The 15,374-nt window shown below is 43.7% G+C and overlaps 1 protein-coding gene across 4 annotated transcripts in view; it reads right to left on the bottom strand.

Moving 5' to 3' along the window:
• LOC119646471 (gamma-1-syntrophin) overlaps positions 1–15,374 on the bottom strand; it is a 260,298-nt gene that overhangs the window by 39,701 nt on the left and 205,223 nt on the right. For all 4 annotated transcript variants that reach the window (XM_038046923.1, XM_038046922.1, XM_038046920.1 and 1 more), the window contains 2 exons: positions 10,375–10,559; positions 9,995–10,153 (listed from right to left, as the gene is read on the bottom strand). In XM_038046923.1, the coding sequence (XP_037902851.1) occupies positions 9,995–10,153; positions 10,375–10,559 (344 nt within the window). The remainder of the gene's footprint in view (positions 1–9,994; positions 10,154–10,374; positions 10,560–15,374) is intronic.

The following is a 15,374-nucleotide window of genomic DNA, read 5'->3' on the forward strand; positions in this document are numbered from 1 at the left end:
CCGCACGAAGGGACGCGCCTGATGGGAGATTTGGCAACTCCACACAGGGAGGGTCTGGCCATAGTTGAGTAGTTCATAGTGGATGATTCCCTTCCAATCCCATCAAACACACAGCAAAACCTTACTGGTCGTCAATCCGGGCTTGGCGATGGTTTGGGCCGGCTCGCCGCGCTTCGACCACGATCTTTTTCACTTGAGGTTGTCTTACGTGATCCACTTTTCATCACCAGTCCCCATCCGCTTCAAAAATGGGTCGAATTTGTTCCGTTTCAGCAGTGCATCGAGGACGTTGATTCGGTCCAGGAGATTTTTTTGCGTCAACTCGTGTGGCACCTAAACATCCAGCTTTTTTTGGAACCCAATCTTCTGCAAATGGTTCCAAACGGTTTTACGGTCTATACCCAGTTCCTGGCCAATCGAGCAAATGCTCACATGCCGGTCTACTTGGATGATTTCGACGATTTTATCGGTTTATATGACGATTGGCCTACCAGTACCTACCAGCCACCAGAACGAAATCGATCGAACCAACGCTGTGCTGTGCGAATCGTTACAGTATCGGGCCCATAAACTTCACAAACTTTTTCGGCCGCCTTTGTTGTATTTTTACCTCGCAGGTAGTAAAAACGTAAAATATGGCGAATTTTTTGATTGGTGGACTCCATCTTTGACGCGCTATAACTTGAGTTTCACGATCACAACACTGTCAAAGAGACACTTGTGGCACAGATTGTCGTCCTCAAATCGCCGTATAGTATGACCCGATGCGAAAAGTACAACACAAGATATGTTTAAGTGTCGCCATCTATTGACAAAATACGACATTTCTTTTTCCTCAACCCAATATTAAATGGACATTTTTTTTTATTGGGTGCGCATTGGAAGAAAAAAAAACGACCGTAGAGAAGTAGAAAACGAAGTTTTTCACAATGGAGGGCCTCGAAAACTCAATACTGGCCATTTTAAAGGACTGTCTAGCGGATTTCCACGGTTTGATCTCTAACGGCTGTAGGGTTCCATTTGTCAAAATCTTGGTCATTATAGTACCTAATATTATAAATGTGGATGAGATGCTGGGATTGCACTTATGAGGAGCTTACTGACCGCAAACATCATTATTCAAGGTACATCTCTCAAATGCGGGAGGCAGCCAAATAAATAAAAGGGTATATCTACGGAACGTATGATTTACCAGGCGCAAATAGGGCGATTAAACGGGGCTTCTTTTATACATATGGTTGCTATTTACCCCTTGGTGGGATATAGCGCATCAACTACACCCACGTGCCATGGTTCGAGGTTACCTTTAGCGCCCCTCCATGACTTCTCGAGACGCTCGCACTCCTACTCTACTCTTCTGTGCCAACTGCCCTTGGGGCCTCCTCCTCGACGGATATCTCAAGAGAGTGGATTCCACTGTATGGCGTCACCCACAATGGAATTGTCGCCCCTCCTTAATGTGTGACCTATCCACTGCTACTTCCGCTTTCCGATCATAGTGGGTACGAGTACTAGGCCTGTGCATCAATCAAGCTGTTCGTTTGAGGTAGTGTCAGGCCAGTGCACTTCGATGATACAACGCAAACAAGTATTGGAATTTTTGAGTAACAGCGGAATTCACTTTGCATGTGCTACTTCCATATAGTAACACAGAAAGAACACTAGCAGACAACACTCTCACTCTCATTCACACTTTTGATTTTGGTGTTGGGATAACCGCATATCCAGATTTTAGGCAGGGCAGCTAGAGCGCATGTGGTGCTGTTAATACGTCGGGCAACATCCAGTTCGGTGCAACCATCGGCAGAAAACACACTAGATATATAAATTGATCGACGTTTTCGATGCTTAACCCATTAATGCAAATAGGGAGAATGCGATAACCAATCAGACTGAGAATTTTGGTTTTGTTGGTATTTCAATTCAACTTCACTTGCCTCTCCTTCCAAATCCAGAGCCATGTGGTCAAAGTCCATAACCCAGTCAGAGGGTAAACATATGTCATCAGTGTAGTAGAGGTGTTTGAGGAAAGATGTCATAGTTCATTGAATTCCTTCACGTCCTCGGATAAGGCAGCATGAAGAACGTCGCCGGTAACAACAAAAAATAATATCGGTGATAGGATGCAACTTCGTTTTGGATCTTAAAATCCTCCGAGATTTGGTCTCGGTGCAGCACGTGACACTTAACCTCATTATATGTCGGTCTGATAATAGCTATTGGTTTAGCCGGACTGTCCCTTCTGCGTAGTGCAGTCCAGTCCCCGTTCACATTATCGAAAGCTTTCTCGAAATTGATGAAAAGCAGGTAAAACGAAGAGCGAAGAGGCTGTTGATATGGTTAACGCAGGAAAATCCGGCTGGAAATCAGCCTGCTTCCTTTCGATCAAACTTTCGAGATGTTCTTTGATTGATGCACGCAGATACCCCTTCAATTGTCACACTCAGTATCGGAGTTCGGGCGCGTCACACCCGCCATTGCTCAGAGTGGTCAATAGACCCTACAACACCTTCCGCTAATCGATCCTCTTCCACGATTCCATTGTCAGCCAGATTTTACAGCTCCTTTTGCGGACGTGGCCGACGACTTGTGCACTACCTGAGAAAAAAGCATTTTTGGTGGCGGTCACTGGCGAGCGACAGTTCTCCTACTTTGCGGGAAGTGACGGACGCAACACGTAAGCGAACCGATGTTAGTATCTCTCTTGATACGCAGATTCAGGAAACAACTCCAAAATCGATTGCTGACCGCAAGCTGGTCGATTTGATTCCTCGTACGGTGTCGGTCAGTTGAAACCCAACTGACTTTATAACAGGCTTTATGCTCGAACAATGTGCCACCAATGACGAGGCGGTGGAAGTTGCTGAAATCCATGAACACTCACCATTACCGTTGCGGTAGCGTAGACCGCGTTCTCTTCACGCGTGTTAGGTTCCACCTTGGCATTCAGATCACCCATCACCATCTCAGTGTCAACTTTAGGAAGCCTCATCTGAACTACGTTTATTTGCTCATAGAAAATAACCTCCTCCACAATATCTGAAATCTCCGCTGGGGCGTTGCATTGTACAATTGTGATGCCCCTTAACGTGAACCGAAATCTTGCAGTTAGAATATCTGTCAGAAACCTGCTCACTTGGTTTTCCAGAGTACAAAAGCTCATTGCCGCAGAAGGGAGAAGAGTACTCTCCAGAGTCCCACCATCTTACTTCGTTTGGATCCAGAAAGTGTAGCTTGTATTGGTGGAATTTCCGCTTAAGTTGGAGAAAGCCAGCATTTTGAGGAACGTGGCTACCGTTGTCGAGGAGAGTGCAAACATTGCCGAAACCAATCATAATCCGTTTTTGATAATCAAAGGTCGTATGCGTGGGGTCAGTTCAAAATTTGCAGGTTTCCCGAAAGGGAGAGATCTATGAATAGCTATAACGTTGAGAACGTTCAGGAAAGAGTCGACGGACACTCAATCTAGGAGTGGGTTGGAGAGACATCGCGGGATTCAGTATGATCTCACTCTCTCAAGCACCCTAAGCAAAGGTAGAAAATCATACTTTGATGCTCAGGGGGGAACTTGGTATTGAGTACGATGAGAATTCTATGAGATTTGTTGTTTGAATTAGGCTGCTGAAGGTTTACGTTGACAAGAACAAACATGTGCAATGTCGGTCCCCTCTCAACCCCGCGATGCATAATGGCGTGAAGGAAAGAGGACCCCCAAAAGAATAGTTTGCTTTTCTTCGTCCTCACTAATGAAGAATATTCGGAAAAGGTGGATCATAAACTACGGTTTGGAGTTAGGAATGCTAAGGACAAAGTATTTCAATTCTCAACACAATAACGATAACTCTGATCCAGTCGTGTGGAGAAAAGAACTTTCAGATAGACATGGAACATTCTGATGATTCCATTTACAGCTGTTATTTACCTTTGAAGCTTTTGAAGGGGGTACATTTTTCGAATTTTTGCAACTGATATATAATTGAATACAACTGTCATGAAATGCTCCAATTATCCAATGGGTTCTGGAAGCATGCAATGGCACCATGTTCGATTATAAACCGGATATGCATTGGCTGAAATTGATATTTCTGAGTATTTGGCCAGGCTGGCCGGGAGTAACTTTTTGAAGAGAGCGAGCAACATCGTCGCCAGGCCATACCCGCCGTCGCCATACTATCAGTTGAATAGTATGTAGAAGTGGTGGTTGTGTTCCTAATAAGAGAAAACTTCTCCGTGGTGGCCGCTAGGATTGATCCCTTTGCATAGTCAGCATATATTGAGTATAACGCGAGCTCTGGAAGACCTATTGTTGGTATAGGCAGGGACAAGTTCGTCCAATGTCTGTGTGTTAATAACTTTATGGCCCATATGAATGACTTGGGGATGTTAATGGAGGAAGAGCCTGAAAAGTGGAGATGCACAGAACGTCATCTTAGTAGGTAAGGTGATATCATATCGCTTACACTGCAATCTCCCAAGCCTTCATTACCCTAACCGTACATTTGATGTGAAATATCAACATTAGATATTAACATTCAACTTCCGATAGTACCAAAAATTACTTACTACTAGAATGATTCGACTTGCATTTATTACATTCGTAGTGTAAAGTCCGCAAGTGCAAGAGAAGTACATAAGGTAACAGATAGAACAATATTTTCACATGCAAAAGGCATTACTTTACTTAGAAGTTATCTTTGCTTGGCATAATTAAAAGTTTGTCTACCACACACAAAATTCATTTTTTACGTCACAGTCAGCCGATAGAACAAGTTCTTGGTCACCTGTACAACGAAATGCATACGTAACTTAAAGCCAGCCCAATAGTCGGTGCCAGCATCGACAACTGCCACCGGACTTGTTCTGTGAAGAGCGGTAATGTTAGGTGATGTTTGGAAATATGATACCATATTAGAACATCACTTTTGTAATGTGGGAATATTGGGTAATGTTACAATGTCCGGTAACGCGGTGATGTTATGATACTGTAAAGTTTGGTGATGTTAGGTGATACTGTAATGTTTGGTAATGTTTATCTCGCGCTCGGCAATAGTAATTTGATACCACTTTTGTAATATTACATACATCACATACCCATCTCTATTCCTCACTAAAAGGCTCTCTCTATTAGCGAGGAATAGGAAAGGCGGAGTGCTACAAATTATGATTTTGAATTAGGAACGTTAACGCCAAAGCGTTCCGAGTCTGCAAACTAGAAAACTAGCTTTGATTCAGTTGAAACTACCAACGGGGTGTTGAAAGAACCGGAGATTGGCGTTCCTACGGCAATAGGCATCACTATGTATGGCAAATGAGGAATATTGCTGGTAATGTAGATCGAGCTACAGTATTCGAAGTAAATCTTGACTCTCCTGCTTGATTTCTCCAGGGAGAAAGATATCGACATCGTTTTATTACAGGAGCCTTGGATTGACATCAGATATGACAACAGAATGGGTACAGGGTAAACTGTACAATGTATTTTGTAGAACAAAAGCTGCCAATCATGTCAGGCTCACAGCTTGTGTCCTTATAAGGAAGTTATTTGTCAGTAATCAAACTGAAATCGATGGAAGGAGCAGGGCTTGTATTTTTCTACGTTTTACACGATAGGTCTATTTTGATTTTACTACCGATTTATCGGTCTGTAAAAGGGGTTGTAAGTCAATCTTTTGCGTTTCAAGTTGGTTAAGCATTACTTCCTTTTCCTGAAAACCGGCGGCTTTTTCGGGAATAATAGCACGGAAACTACAATAGTTTGCCTCCTTGACATATGGAAAGCGTTTGAGTTCGTATGGCATTACTTTCATCTGTGCCCCCATAAACAAATTTCCAGTTATCAGTGACAATCACAAGTAAAACTTCGATAACAACTGCCTCTTCTTATACCAACCTAGCTAGAATCTCATAAGCTTCAGTGCTCTCCGGAATCCTGTCCTCAGATTTTACGAAGGATATCCTAAAATCTACTCCCACACTCAACCCAGTCAAGATCCTTCAATATACTGATAATTTCATCGAGCTACTATTCAAACGGGTTCTACTGATACTTTGCCAATTGGAAAGTGGTCCATTGCCTGCAAAAGAGGCAATCATCATCCTTGAAAATGATACCGAAGTACATATTCAATTAAACCTTTACCAAGCCTCCGAAATCTTAACCAAATGCCGCCGTGACCTGATACCCAGTGAAACTCTTTGAAAGGTGTCTACCACACCTAACGCCTTGGTTGCCGAGCGCCTGGGTGAAAGGGGTCTGTCACATTCTAACCTTTTCGTTGCCTATAACTTAGATCAGCTAGGTAAATCTTCTCCGCTTAATTCCTGTAAATCCTCCTCTCATATAAAAGTGACAACCATCTCAGGGAAGGTTGAGGAGTGTTCTATACAAGTCGCTACTCCCGCATCCAATGTATTCCTGCTCCTAAACAAAACTACTCAAACCGTTCATAAGTCAGCTTTTTACCCTAATCTCTTCACCATCCTTATTTTTACCTTGGCTCAAAAAGCATAGGCACAAGCTCCTTGCGAATTTCGGGTTGGATCTTTGGTTATTCTCATCATCTTAGGTTCTTTACAGATTCCGGGGATTTCGCTATAAGCAGAAGCTTTTCCTACATGCTATATCATCATCGTCATCAACGGCGTAACAACCGGTATCCGGTCTAGGCCTGTCTTAATAAGGAACTCTAGACATCCCGGTTTTGCCCCGAGGTCCACCAATTCGATACCCCTAAAAGCTGTCTGACGTCCTGGCCTACGCCATCGCTCCATCTTAGGCAGGGTTTGCCTCGTTTTCTTTTTCTACCATAGATATTGCCCTTATAGACTTTCCGGGCTGGATGATCTTCATCCATACGGATTAAGTGACCCGTCCACCGTAACCTATTGAGCCGGATTTTATCCACAACCGGACAGTCATGGTATCGCTCATAGATTTCGTCATTGTGTAGGCTAGGGAATCGTCCATCCTCATGTAGGGGGCCAAAAATGTGCCGACGTTGCAACCATATACTTTGTCATGCCTTCAATGATGTGCAGCCCAATATCTCGAACGAAACCATTAGCGCCATAAAAGCGCGGCTGGAGATGGTTCAGCTTTACCTTGCGGAGCAAATGACGGAGGCGGTCTTGATCACCAGTCGTAGGAAGAGGAATACGGTTAATGTTGGTGTTGGTGGTCACGTCATCACTTCGAAACCAACTTCAAGGGACACCTGAACTATGCTTGTGAGAAAGCGGCAAATACCAGTGCATCATTAGCGCGGATGCCCAACATTGGAGGCCCAAGATAAAGTCACAGATTAGTTGTGGCCGGAGTGGTTCGCTCCACACTGTTATACTCGGCACCAAATTGGGAGGAAGCACTAGCGTGTGAGAGTAATCGGAGGAGGGTAAATACGACTTATCGTATTAGTGGCGCTAAGGGTGTGCAGCGCCTTCAGAACAATATCAGGCGAGGCAGCGTGTGTTATTGCGGGAATGATCCCGATAGACATTCTGGCAAGTGAGACACGATGCCTATACGAGAAAGGGAAAATGAATTCTCCTGAAAAGGATGCAGAATACCGAAAGGCGGCAAGGCGAGAGTCACTGGAAAAGTGGCAGCAACGGTGGGATGAATCGCAGAGGGGTCTCTGGACCCACACTTTAATTCCCCGTATTGAGGAGTGGATTCAGAGACGACACGGCGAGATTAACTACCATCTGACGCAATTCCTGTCAGGATATGGTGGTTACGGAAAGTACCTGCACCAATTCAGGCTTGATGATGCTGCCTTTTGTCCTGAACATGGTTGCACACCTGAGGACCCGAAGCATGTTATGTTCCATTGTCCACGATTTTTTTTAGAAAGGAGGAGTCTGGAACCAACCTAAGCCCGCAGAACATCGTCGGGTAAATGTTGAAGTCAAAAGAATACCGGAGGAACTTGGAAAAGCGGAGCGTCCAAGGAGGACGCGAAGAACGGACGGCTTGATCGGTTAAAGCGCAGTCCACCCCGGGAAGCAATGCTTTGTGGCGGCTCCGCGGAGAAGAAGGAAGGAGAAAGTGGGGGTGGTTTTAGTGGGTGAGAATCCTACACGCTGCTGCAACCTGGCGCGGCAGTGTCTTGGTAGGATTTCCATCTCCATCCATAAAAAAAGACAGACAGACGGTAAACCGATTTTAATAAGGGTGTGTTTTACACAAAATCTTCAAAATGACACCGGAGTACATTATCAGCTAGACTCTATCCATAGATGTTGCCTTAGTCCGGTGCTCGGTGAAACTCTTTGTGAGGTGCCTATCACGCCTAATCCCTAAGTTGCCCAGTGTCCAGGGAAGGTAGAGGAGTCTTCCTTACGGGTCCCCCCCCCACCCACCACTACTAAGCTCAACATATTCTTCCTCCCAAACAAAACGACTCATGCCATTTATAACCCAACTTTCCACCCTAATTTCTTTCTCATCCTTATTTTTACGATGGTTTCAAGGTCAGAGCCACAATGTCCTTAAGAACTTCGAGTTGGATTTTTGATCAGTCTCAACATCCTAGATTCGTTACAGATTTCGGGAATTTTACTATACGCAGAAGGTTTTTTCTGCTGTGGGGCTGCATAAAGTTGAGTTCCAGCCACTTTTTGGACAGAGGAGGGAGGAGCTGTAAATAGTAGGAAGGAAGCTTAACTTCAGTTACCGCTTTTCACTCTGTAATCTGGAAATTAAAATCACAGGGTCTTGTTGCTAAAAATTATTGCTACCAAGGGTGGCAACTTTTTGCATAAAGTTCATGGTAAATAATGGCTTTGATGTGAAAATGATATGAATTTCGAGGTCCTTTCAAGAGGATATTGCATTCATATAATTTCTGAGAGCGTAATTTGTGTAGATACGTTCCTCAACTTCTAATCTGTCTTTCTACAAATACCACATTTCTTTCCTTAATATACGCAACAAAAGTTATGTCGTTAAGGACTCCAAGGCTTGCGGTTGTATTAGCTTTGTTGTCCTACTTCAACTTCCTGACATACCCTCATCCATACGTGGCATGTACGTGCGACCCACACGTGCTTATGTTTAATTCAACCCCAATCATTCCCTCGTAAAGCTTCATTTCAACGTTATCCCCTTTGCGATAAAGCTGCCGATTTCCAATAACTCGGTTGGAGCCGTTCCCGGGGTAATTATCCTGCATTACATGCCAAGTCATAAACATGAGTTAAGACTTATTCAAATCGACTTCGGAAATCCTATCCTAGGACAATGCCTGGCGAGCTCCGGGCGAGCTCCGGGCGCTCTCTCAAAATTCGATTATTCGTTGGAGAACGATAAAAAGTTGCTCCCCTATTCCCATTATTGCGTCTTATCTACCCATTCTTGAATCCTTATCCCATTAGTCCATTAATATGTCGTAAATTTTTCATCAGATAAAGGATAAACCGTTCATTTATTTAATGTTTGAAAATAACTACGTTGAGTTGTGGAGGTTTATTATTCATTTGGCAGAATTACACTAGGTTTGTAGCTCTGAAAGGTCAGAATGTTTAGGTGGAGGACATCGACGACAGCAGGCTTGAAAAAGGAGCCTCGGCGGAGGAGGTGTTGGGCAAATACATGTGGGTTTTCGTTTACTTTGAAGTGAGACCGAATATAAAGCAAAACATGTCTAAAGTTTACAAAGGAGTTGAAGGTTATAGGGGTCAGCATGGGTTGCACTTGGAACCTTCCGAGGGATTTATGAGCTTTGTTCGACCATTTACAGCAGGAGGGACTACATAAATGAGATGTTTTACTACTGCAAATATGGAGTGGCAGCAGAGGGTCAACAATTTATTCAAGCAGTTTGATTTCACAGTTAGCAGGAAAGGATTTTCAAGATCTTTTGAAAAGTTGCCTGAAATTTGTAATCTTGATGATTTTCCTAGTCTACTTACCCAGTATTTGTCACTTTTAGGAACCTTTAGGATCCGAAACAGATATTTAAACCTTACATTGTTAAAGAATAGTTCCACTTACCGGGGGTGAGTCGAAAAGCATTACTTCAGTGCCCTTAAGAATAAGAAACCTCGGTTTATAGCTCTGCCACGAGATATTGTTGTTGATAACACCCTCGTTCACCCAGCCCATGTACTCGATCCTTTCTCCGACGGCGAAATTCCTATTGTACAATTTCATCTGAAAATGAATCCAGAAAAAAGTTGACACGAAATCAGCGGGGCGAGAGATTAATTCCTATGAAAACTTCCCGTCGTACAGGAAAATATATAAAATGCTTGAGGCGACATGCAAGTCTGCTGTTTTACGGGGGTTTCTCACCCTCTACGTGCAAGCTTGAAATGTATGCCGTCCTGGGGTGAGTCAACAGCGACAGGCGAAGTCACGGAAAATAATCTTACCTGTAAATGTGTTAATCCAACAATGTTGTCCGTAATTAACTTAAGCCATTGACTTAAAATGGCTAAGTCGTCGCAATGGATGATTCCGGTCGACGCTCCATTTAGTCCTCGCACTTCGAAAGCATTGGGTCGTAACTTGTCTGTCCCGTAAATGTATCGCGTGACATAAGCCATCATTAGGGGCACTGAAACCGTTCCGATGGAATGAAAATAGGGAAAAAAGCAGGGAAAAGGTTAAACATTCAATTATGCTTTCCACCTTGAATTTAAATCTTCACATATTCTCAACGGCGAGGGTAGTGTGGTAGGGTTGAATTGATGTCTGCTGTGTGCTAGGTTCAAGTATGTGGATTGCTCATTGTCTGGAATCCATGTAGATTTCTATTTGTGCTTCAAGGATAATGATGTGGGATTCGTTGAAATATGTAAGGTGAAGTGGTGGTGAACTGACATATGCTAGTACCAGGATTTGCTACGCAGAGCATGGTGATGTCTATCTGTATTGCTGAAATCTTGAAGAACTCTGATTTAAGGGAAGACCCTTATTTTGGGCGAATGAGCTTTTCGCGTATCCTTGGAAGATCGAGAATTGGATCAAAAAATTAAAGATATCGAAATGTATATGAAAACAGAGGGCGAAAAGGTAGGTAAAGTGATAGTTTACCCTCAACAATGTTTCCAATAGCCAAAGTGAACCTAACCAGAAACTTAAGAACCAGATATAGTATGTTAGCCCAAAAGTCTCCAGGAGAAAAATTCATTACTGACGGGGGGTCAAGTAGAGGTTTGGACTGACTCTGGGAATCAGTCTACCGTTCACTGGAAGGCTGATATATGGCTCCTCATAATCCAAGTCTCCCGTGCGTGATGGATCTAAATAAGGGAATCGGAAAATATATCTCCCAATCCAGAGTATTGCTCATGAAGTCAGTGTAACTGATTGGATTCGAATGCAGCCTTAGTAATACCATATCGCTCCAGAAATGAAGTTTGACTGCACATTGCGACGGGGCCTGTCCTAACCTCTTGGGATTCACTCGACTGAAATAACCAGGCGCATCTCTGGAATACTGATAATCAGGTGGTAATACCCAGGGAGAAGTTGGGGAGTCAGGGAGCGGAGCCAAGCTTTTGCCAAGATCACAAACAACTAAGATACATTATTAGAAGCCGGGGGTCACGAAAACTGGGTTTGAAGTGAGCATATCTGACAGGGCTCAGTGACGTAGGTCCTAAACGGTATCTGTTCTATTTGGAGGAAAATCTGGAGCAGGAAAATGACTTCAAGTAACCTCAGATAGACATCAGTCCATACGAGGGAAACGCTTCCAAGAATTGCAAACCACAAATTAAGATGGACGAAATTAGATGTACCCGAGGTTCGGGTTAAGTATGCTATTGCAGTGATGAGCCATACTCAGAAAGACATCATTTCCTCACTTCCGGAACAAATACTTACTAGTGAAGAGCATGAAATCATTAAAAACCTTAGGAGGGTGGAATAGTTGATGACCACAGTCCTCGAATTGTCAGTTTGGAAGGGACCAGAATTTTCGATATGTACTAAGGATGATATACCGTGGGCACACGCAGGGATAGTTTACATTTCCAAAGCCGCAGCGAAAGGGTCGGAGGAGCTCCTAGACATCCTAATCGCCCACAGGTAGGGAGGAATAGAGATCAGCCTGCAGGAGAGTAATGCTCTAAGATGTAAAGCTCGAAGTCAAGAAGGAGGAACCCTCGGTTAGATCAGGAGCGAAGGTAGGAGCCAGAGGCCAGCGTTAGCTACGATAGCGTGTTGAAGAGCATATGACTGGCCATTCCATCTAAATTATATCAAAAGCAAATAATCACCCGTGATGAGCCAAAAATTATCGAGGAAGTAAACCTGCTTCCTATTGAGAAAGAAAGGCTAAACCTGGATTTCCTAAGGCTCAAGACGATGAGCAAATTACAGACAAACGGAATATTAGCCCTGGAAGAACACTAGATAAGAGCTTCAGTCATTAATGGTGTTAATGGCTAACACTAAGACAATCCAACAGGATGTACCCTGGTGGAACAAGAATCTAGCCAGGGTGAGAATGGAGCTCCGACAACCCGGAGCGTGGGCTAGTTGGGATCCAAAAACGTACGGGTACCGCATAGCAACGCGATTACAAAACTCATTTCTTGGGGTCCTCTCCCACGGCGGAGGACACTATGGTTCTATCTGATGCCCTAATGATATGCAGAGAGGAAAAACGAAAATTGGAGAAAAACGAAAAAGGGTTTGCCCGAAAGCTGGAGTACTGAAATCATCTGAAGTTGATATTATATTCCCAGTGCTAATCTAGAAGGACCGAGAAATCATTTTGGGCTGCCAATGGCATGTAGGCGAGCAGAAGTGATTTAAATTTCAAAAACAGTTAAAAAGGAATATTGTTCCGGTGTTACACTGACTATATTGTATTAACTGCAAGAGCAAGTATCAGGACACCCTATGTGATAGAATCTAGTTGGGATTTAGAAGTAGCAGCAATTAGAGAGGGGACGGAGCTGCGCATCAATATCTTCAAGGCCACCATAGTGCCGCTTACTAGGCAGCGCAAACCTGATCACTTCAGAGCTATTAGACAGCATGACATAGAAATATATAGGAAACACAGGTATACTTGATTCGGGACTATAAATTGGAAAGCCGCGAGAGCTTTGGTGATCTGCAAGTTTATAGTAGTAAGGAAATAAAGATGCCCCCGAAAATATTTCGTTGGGTATATTGCTGGAATTGTAAGGCCAAGGCTTATGGGTCGGTAATCTGGGGAGACAGAACCAAAAGGAGTTAGACAAACTGCAGAAACTGGCTACATAGGCCTAGTAGTTCTTTTAGGACGCAGTGCAACTGTTTGGGATATGGGGGATCCTAAGTGCACATCCACATGATGTTGGACCGAACCATAACCTAGCTTAGGCCCAAATTATTGGCGATTTAACTTGAATATAATTCGCAACCATGTCGTGGTTTTGCGATTATTGGAAGAAGCGTTTTTCGGTCACGCTGCTCGCAGGGCAGAGGTGAGGCAGCGTCTGAAGAGTGGCCTCTACCCTGGACGAAACCGGTAGTCCTTGTTGTTTTTTGAATGCAGTGCAACTTCCCATGATCCTATTATTATTACATATTGAAAGGATATTATAAAATCGGGTAGATTGTAATAATGCAATCGGCAAGGAGTTCAGTTGGATGCAAAACTGTGACAGTGACTTGAGGTGTTGGGTAAAGTACGTTACGACAAAATGTAAATTGACCAGAGAAGCAAACATAGGCCCCAAGCCCACATAAAGGAGAAGGGTTTGAGGTAGCGTACTTTCTACTATCGCCAGTAAAATAAAAATAAAATGCTGTAATCAGAGCAAGAGACAAAAAAAGTTTATTTGGAGTTACTCCAGGTCCAGCGACAGTCCGGCCAAGAAAGTGCATTCAACTTCGTTAAAAGCAAAAGCACGAATGCAAAGCCTCGGAGAAAAGCTACGGCGTTCACCTCAGTGGACGACCAAGGAAAGGAGCGTGTCCTTTCAAAAAAACCGTCAAATATTCTTGATGCATGGACGCGTCAGGGCATAAGTAAATTGATTCTTAGAAAACAAATACGTGTCTGCACGCTAAATGTTGGTACTCTCACTAGAAAGACGAAGGAACTCGCAAGAACTCTTCGGAAGAGATGCACTGAAATTTGCGCTCTTCACGTGACTCGATGGCTTGGTACCAAAAGCTGCCGCAAGGAATTTGCATGTTATAAAATGAAAATAATACTCAACATGGTGCTGGTATTGCCTTCTCTGATGGTGTCCGTGATGACATTAAAGGGATTGAGCGATTTGATGACCGCGGATGAAGCTCATCATTATATCAGCTGATCGCACTATTCACTTCTTCACCGCATATGCACCACAGAAAGGTCGACCTGATGGCGAGAAAGATGCCTTCTGGAAACTTCTTGAAGTAAACACTTGAAAAGAACCTACTGATGACTATATCATCATGGTAGGCCACCCTAATGGTGATGTCGGCGCAAAGACAGATGGCAACAGGTGCTACGGAGGAAAATGGTTTGAAGCACGCAATTAGGGCGCAAGCATATAGTTGATTTTACAGACACTTGCGTGGGTTATCAAACGATTGTTTCTATTTCCTACATTTTATAGTAAGAACTGGCTACACTGGGCTTAGGTCTATAGGAGAACATGCTGTCAAATTCGGCGTATCGCATTGCCAAAGCTGTGAGAAGGGGGAGAAACCCTTAGACACTTCGTTTGCGATTGCCCAGCTCTGGTTAGAGCTAGACTGCGGACACTAGGTAAACCATTCTTTGAGGACCTCAGAGAGATCTCTAGCTGCAAGGTGGGCTGGCATTCAAGATCTCAGCGGGCTGGACTCTGCCCTATAGCTTTTACACTAAAGTCACTGTTTTAGGAGTTTGTGGCATCAACATGGCATACCAGAGTCAGATTGAAAAATATAGGAATTCCCCTTCACACAGCTTGGTGCAAATGTAGCTGAGCACAGAACCAAGCCATAAAAAATATGATAAGAGCTATTAGAGTGCTGTATAACAAATCGCGGCAGGAAGAACGAAAATCCAAGGACAAGTCAAACCCTGCTATCCCAACGAAGTCACAGGCGATCCAAGCGATATCTAATCGTATTGCCGTAACCTACCACCAAACAAGGAGGAACAAGATGTGGATACTTTGGAAATTAGCAGGTGTCTAAGGGGAAAAAAGGCATACAAATATTTCCGAAAAACATAACTAAAAGTACCCCAAAGTTCCCCAAGTACGAGCTCTGGCAATCGAATCGGCAAAATCCAAGGGGAATTAAAACCGTGGATGGATCAAGGTAGTTAATAAAAAGACGAAGAAGAAAGCAGAGGAAGTCGGGGGGGGGGGGGGGGGATTCGCCCAGAGGAAATGGTGATCTTCACCAAGGACAATTTGTCCTGCCCGGACATATTGAAAAAGTT

The sequence above is a fragment of the Hermetia illucens genome, chromosome 1 (genome assembly GCF_905115235.1).
Source record: "Hermetia illucens chromosome 1, iHerIll2.2.curated.20191125, whole genome shotgun sequence".
Classification (NCBI taxonomy): domain Eukaryota; kingdom Metazoa; phylum Arthropoda; class Insecta; order Diptera; family Stratiomyidae; genus Hermetia; species Hermetia illucens.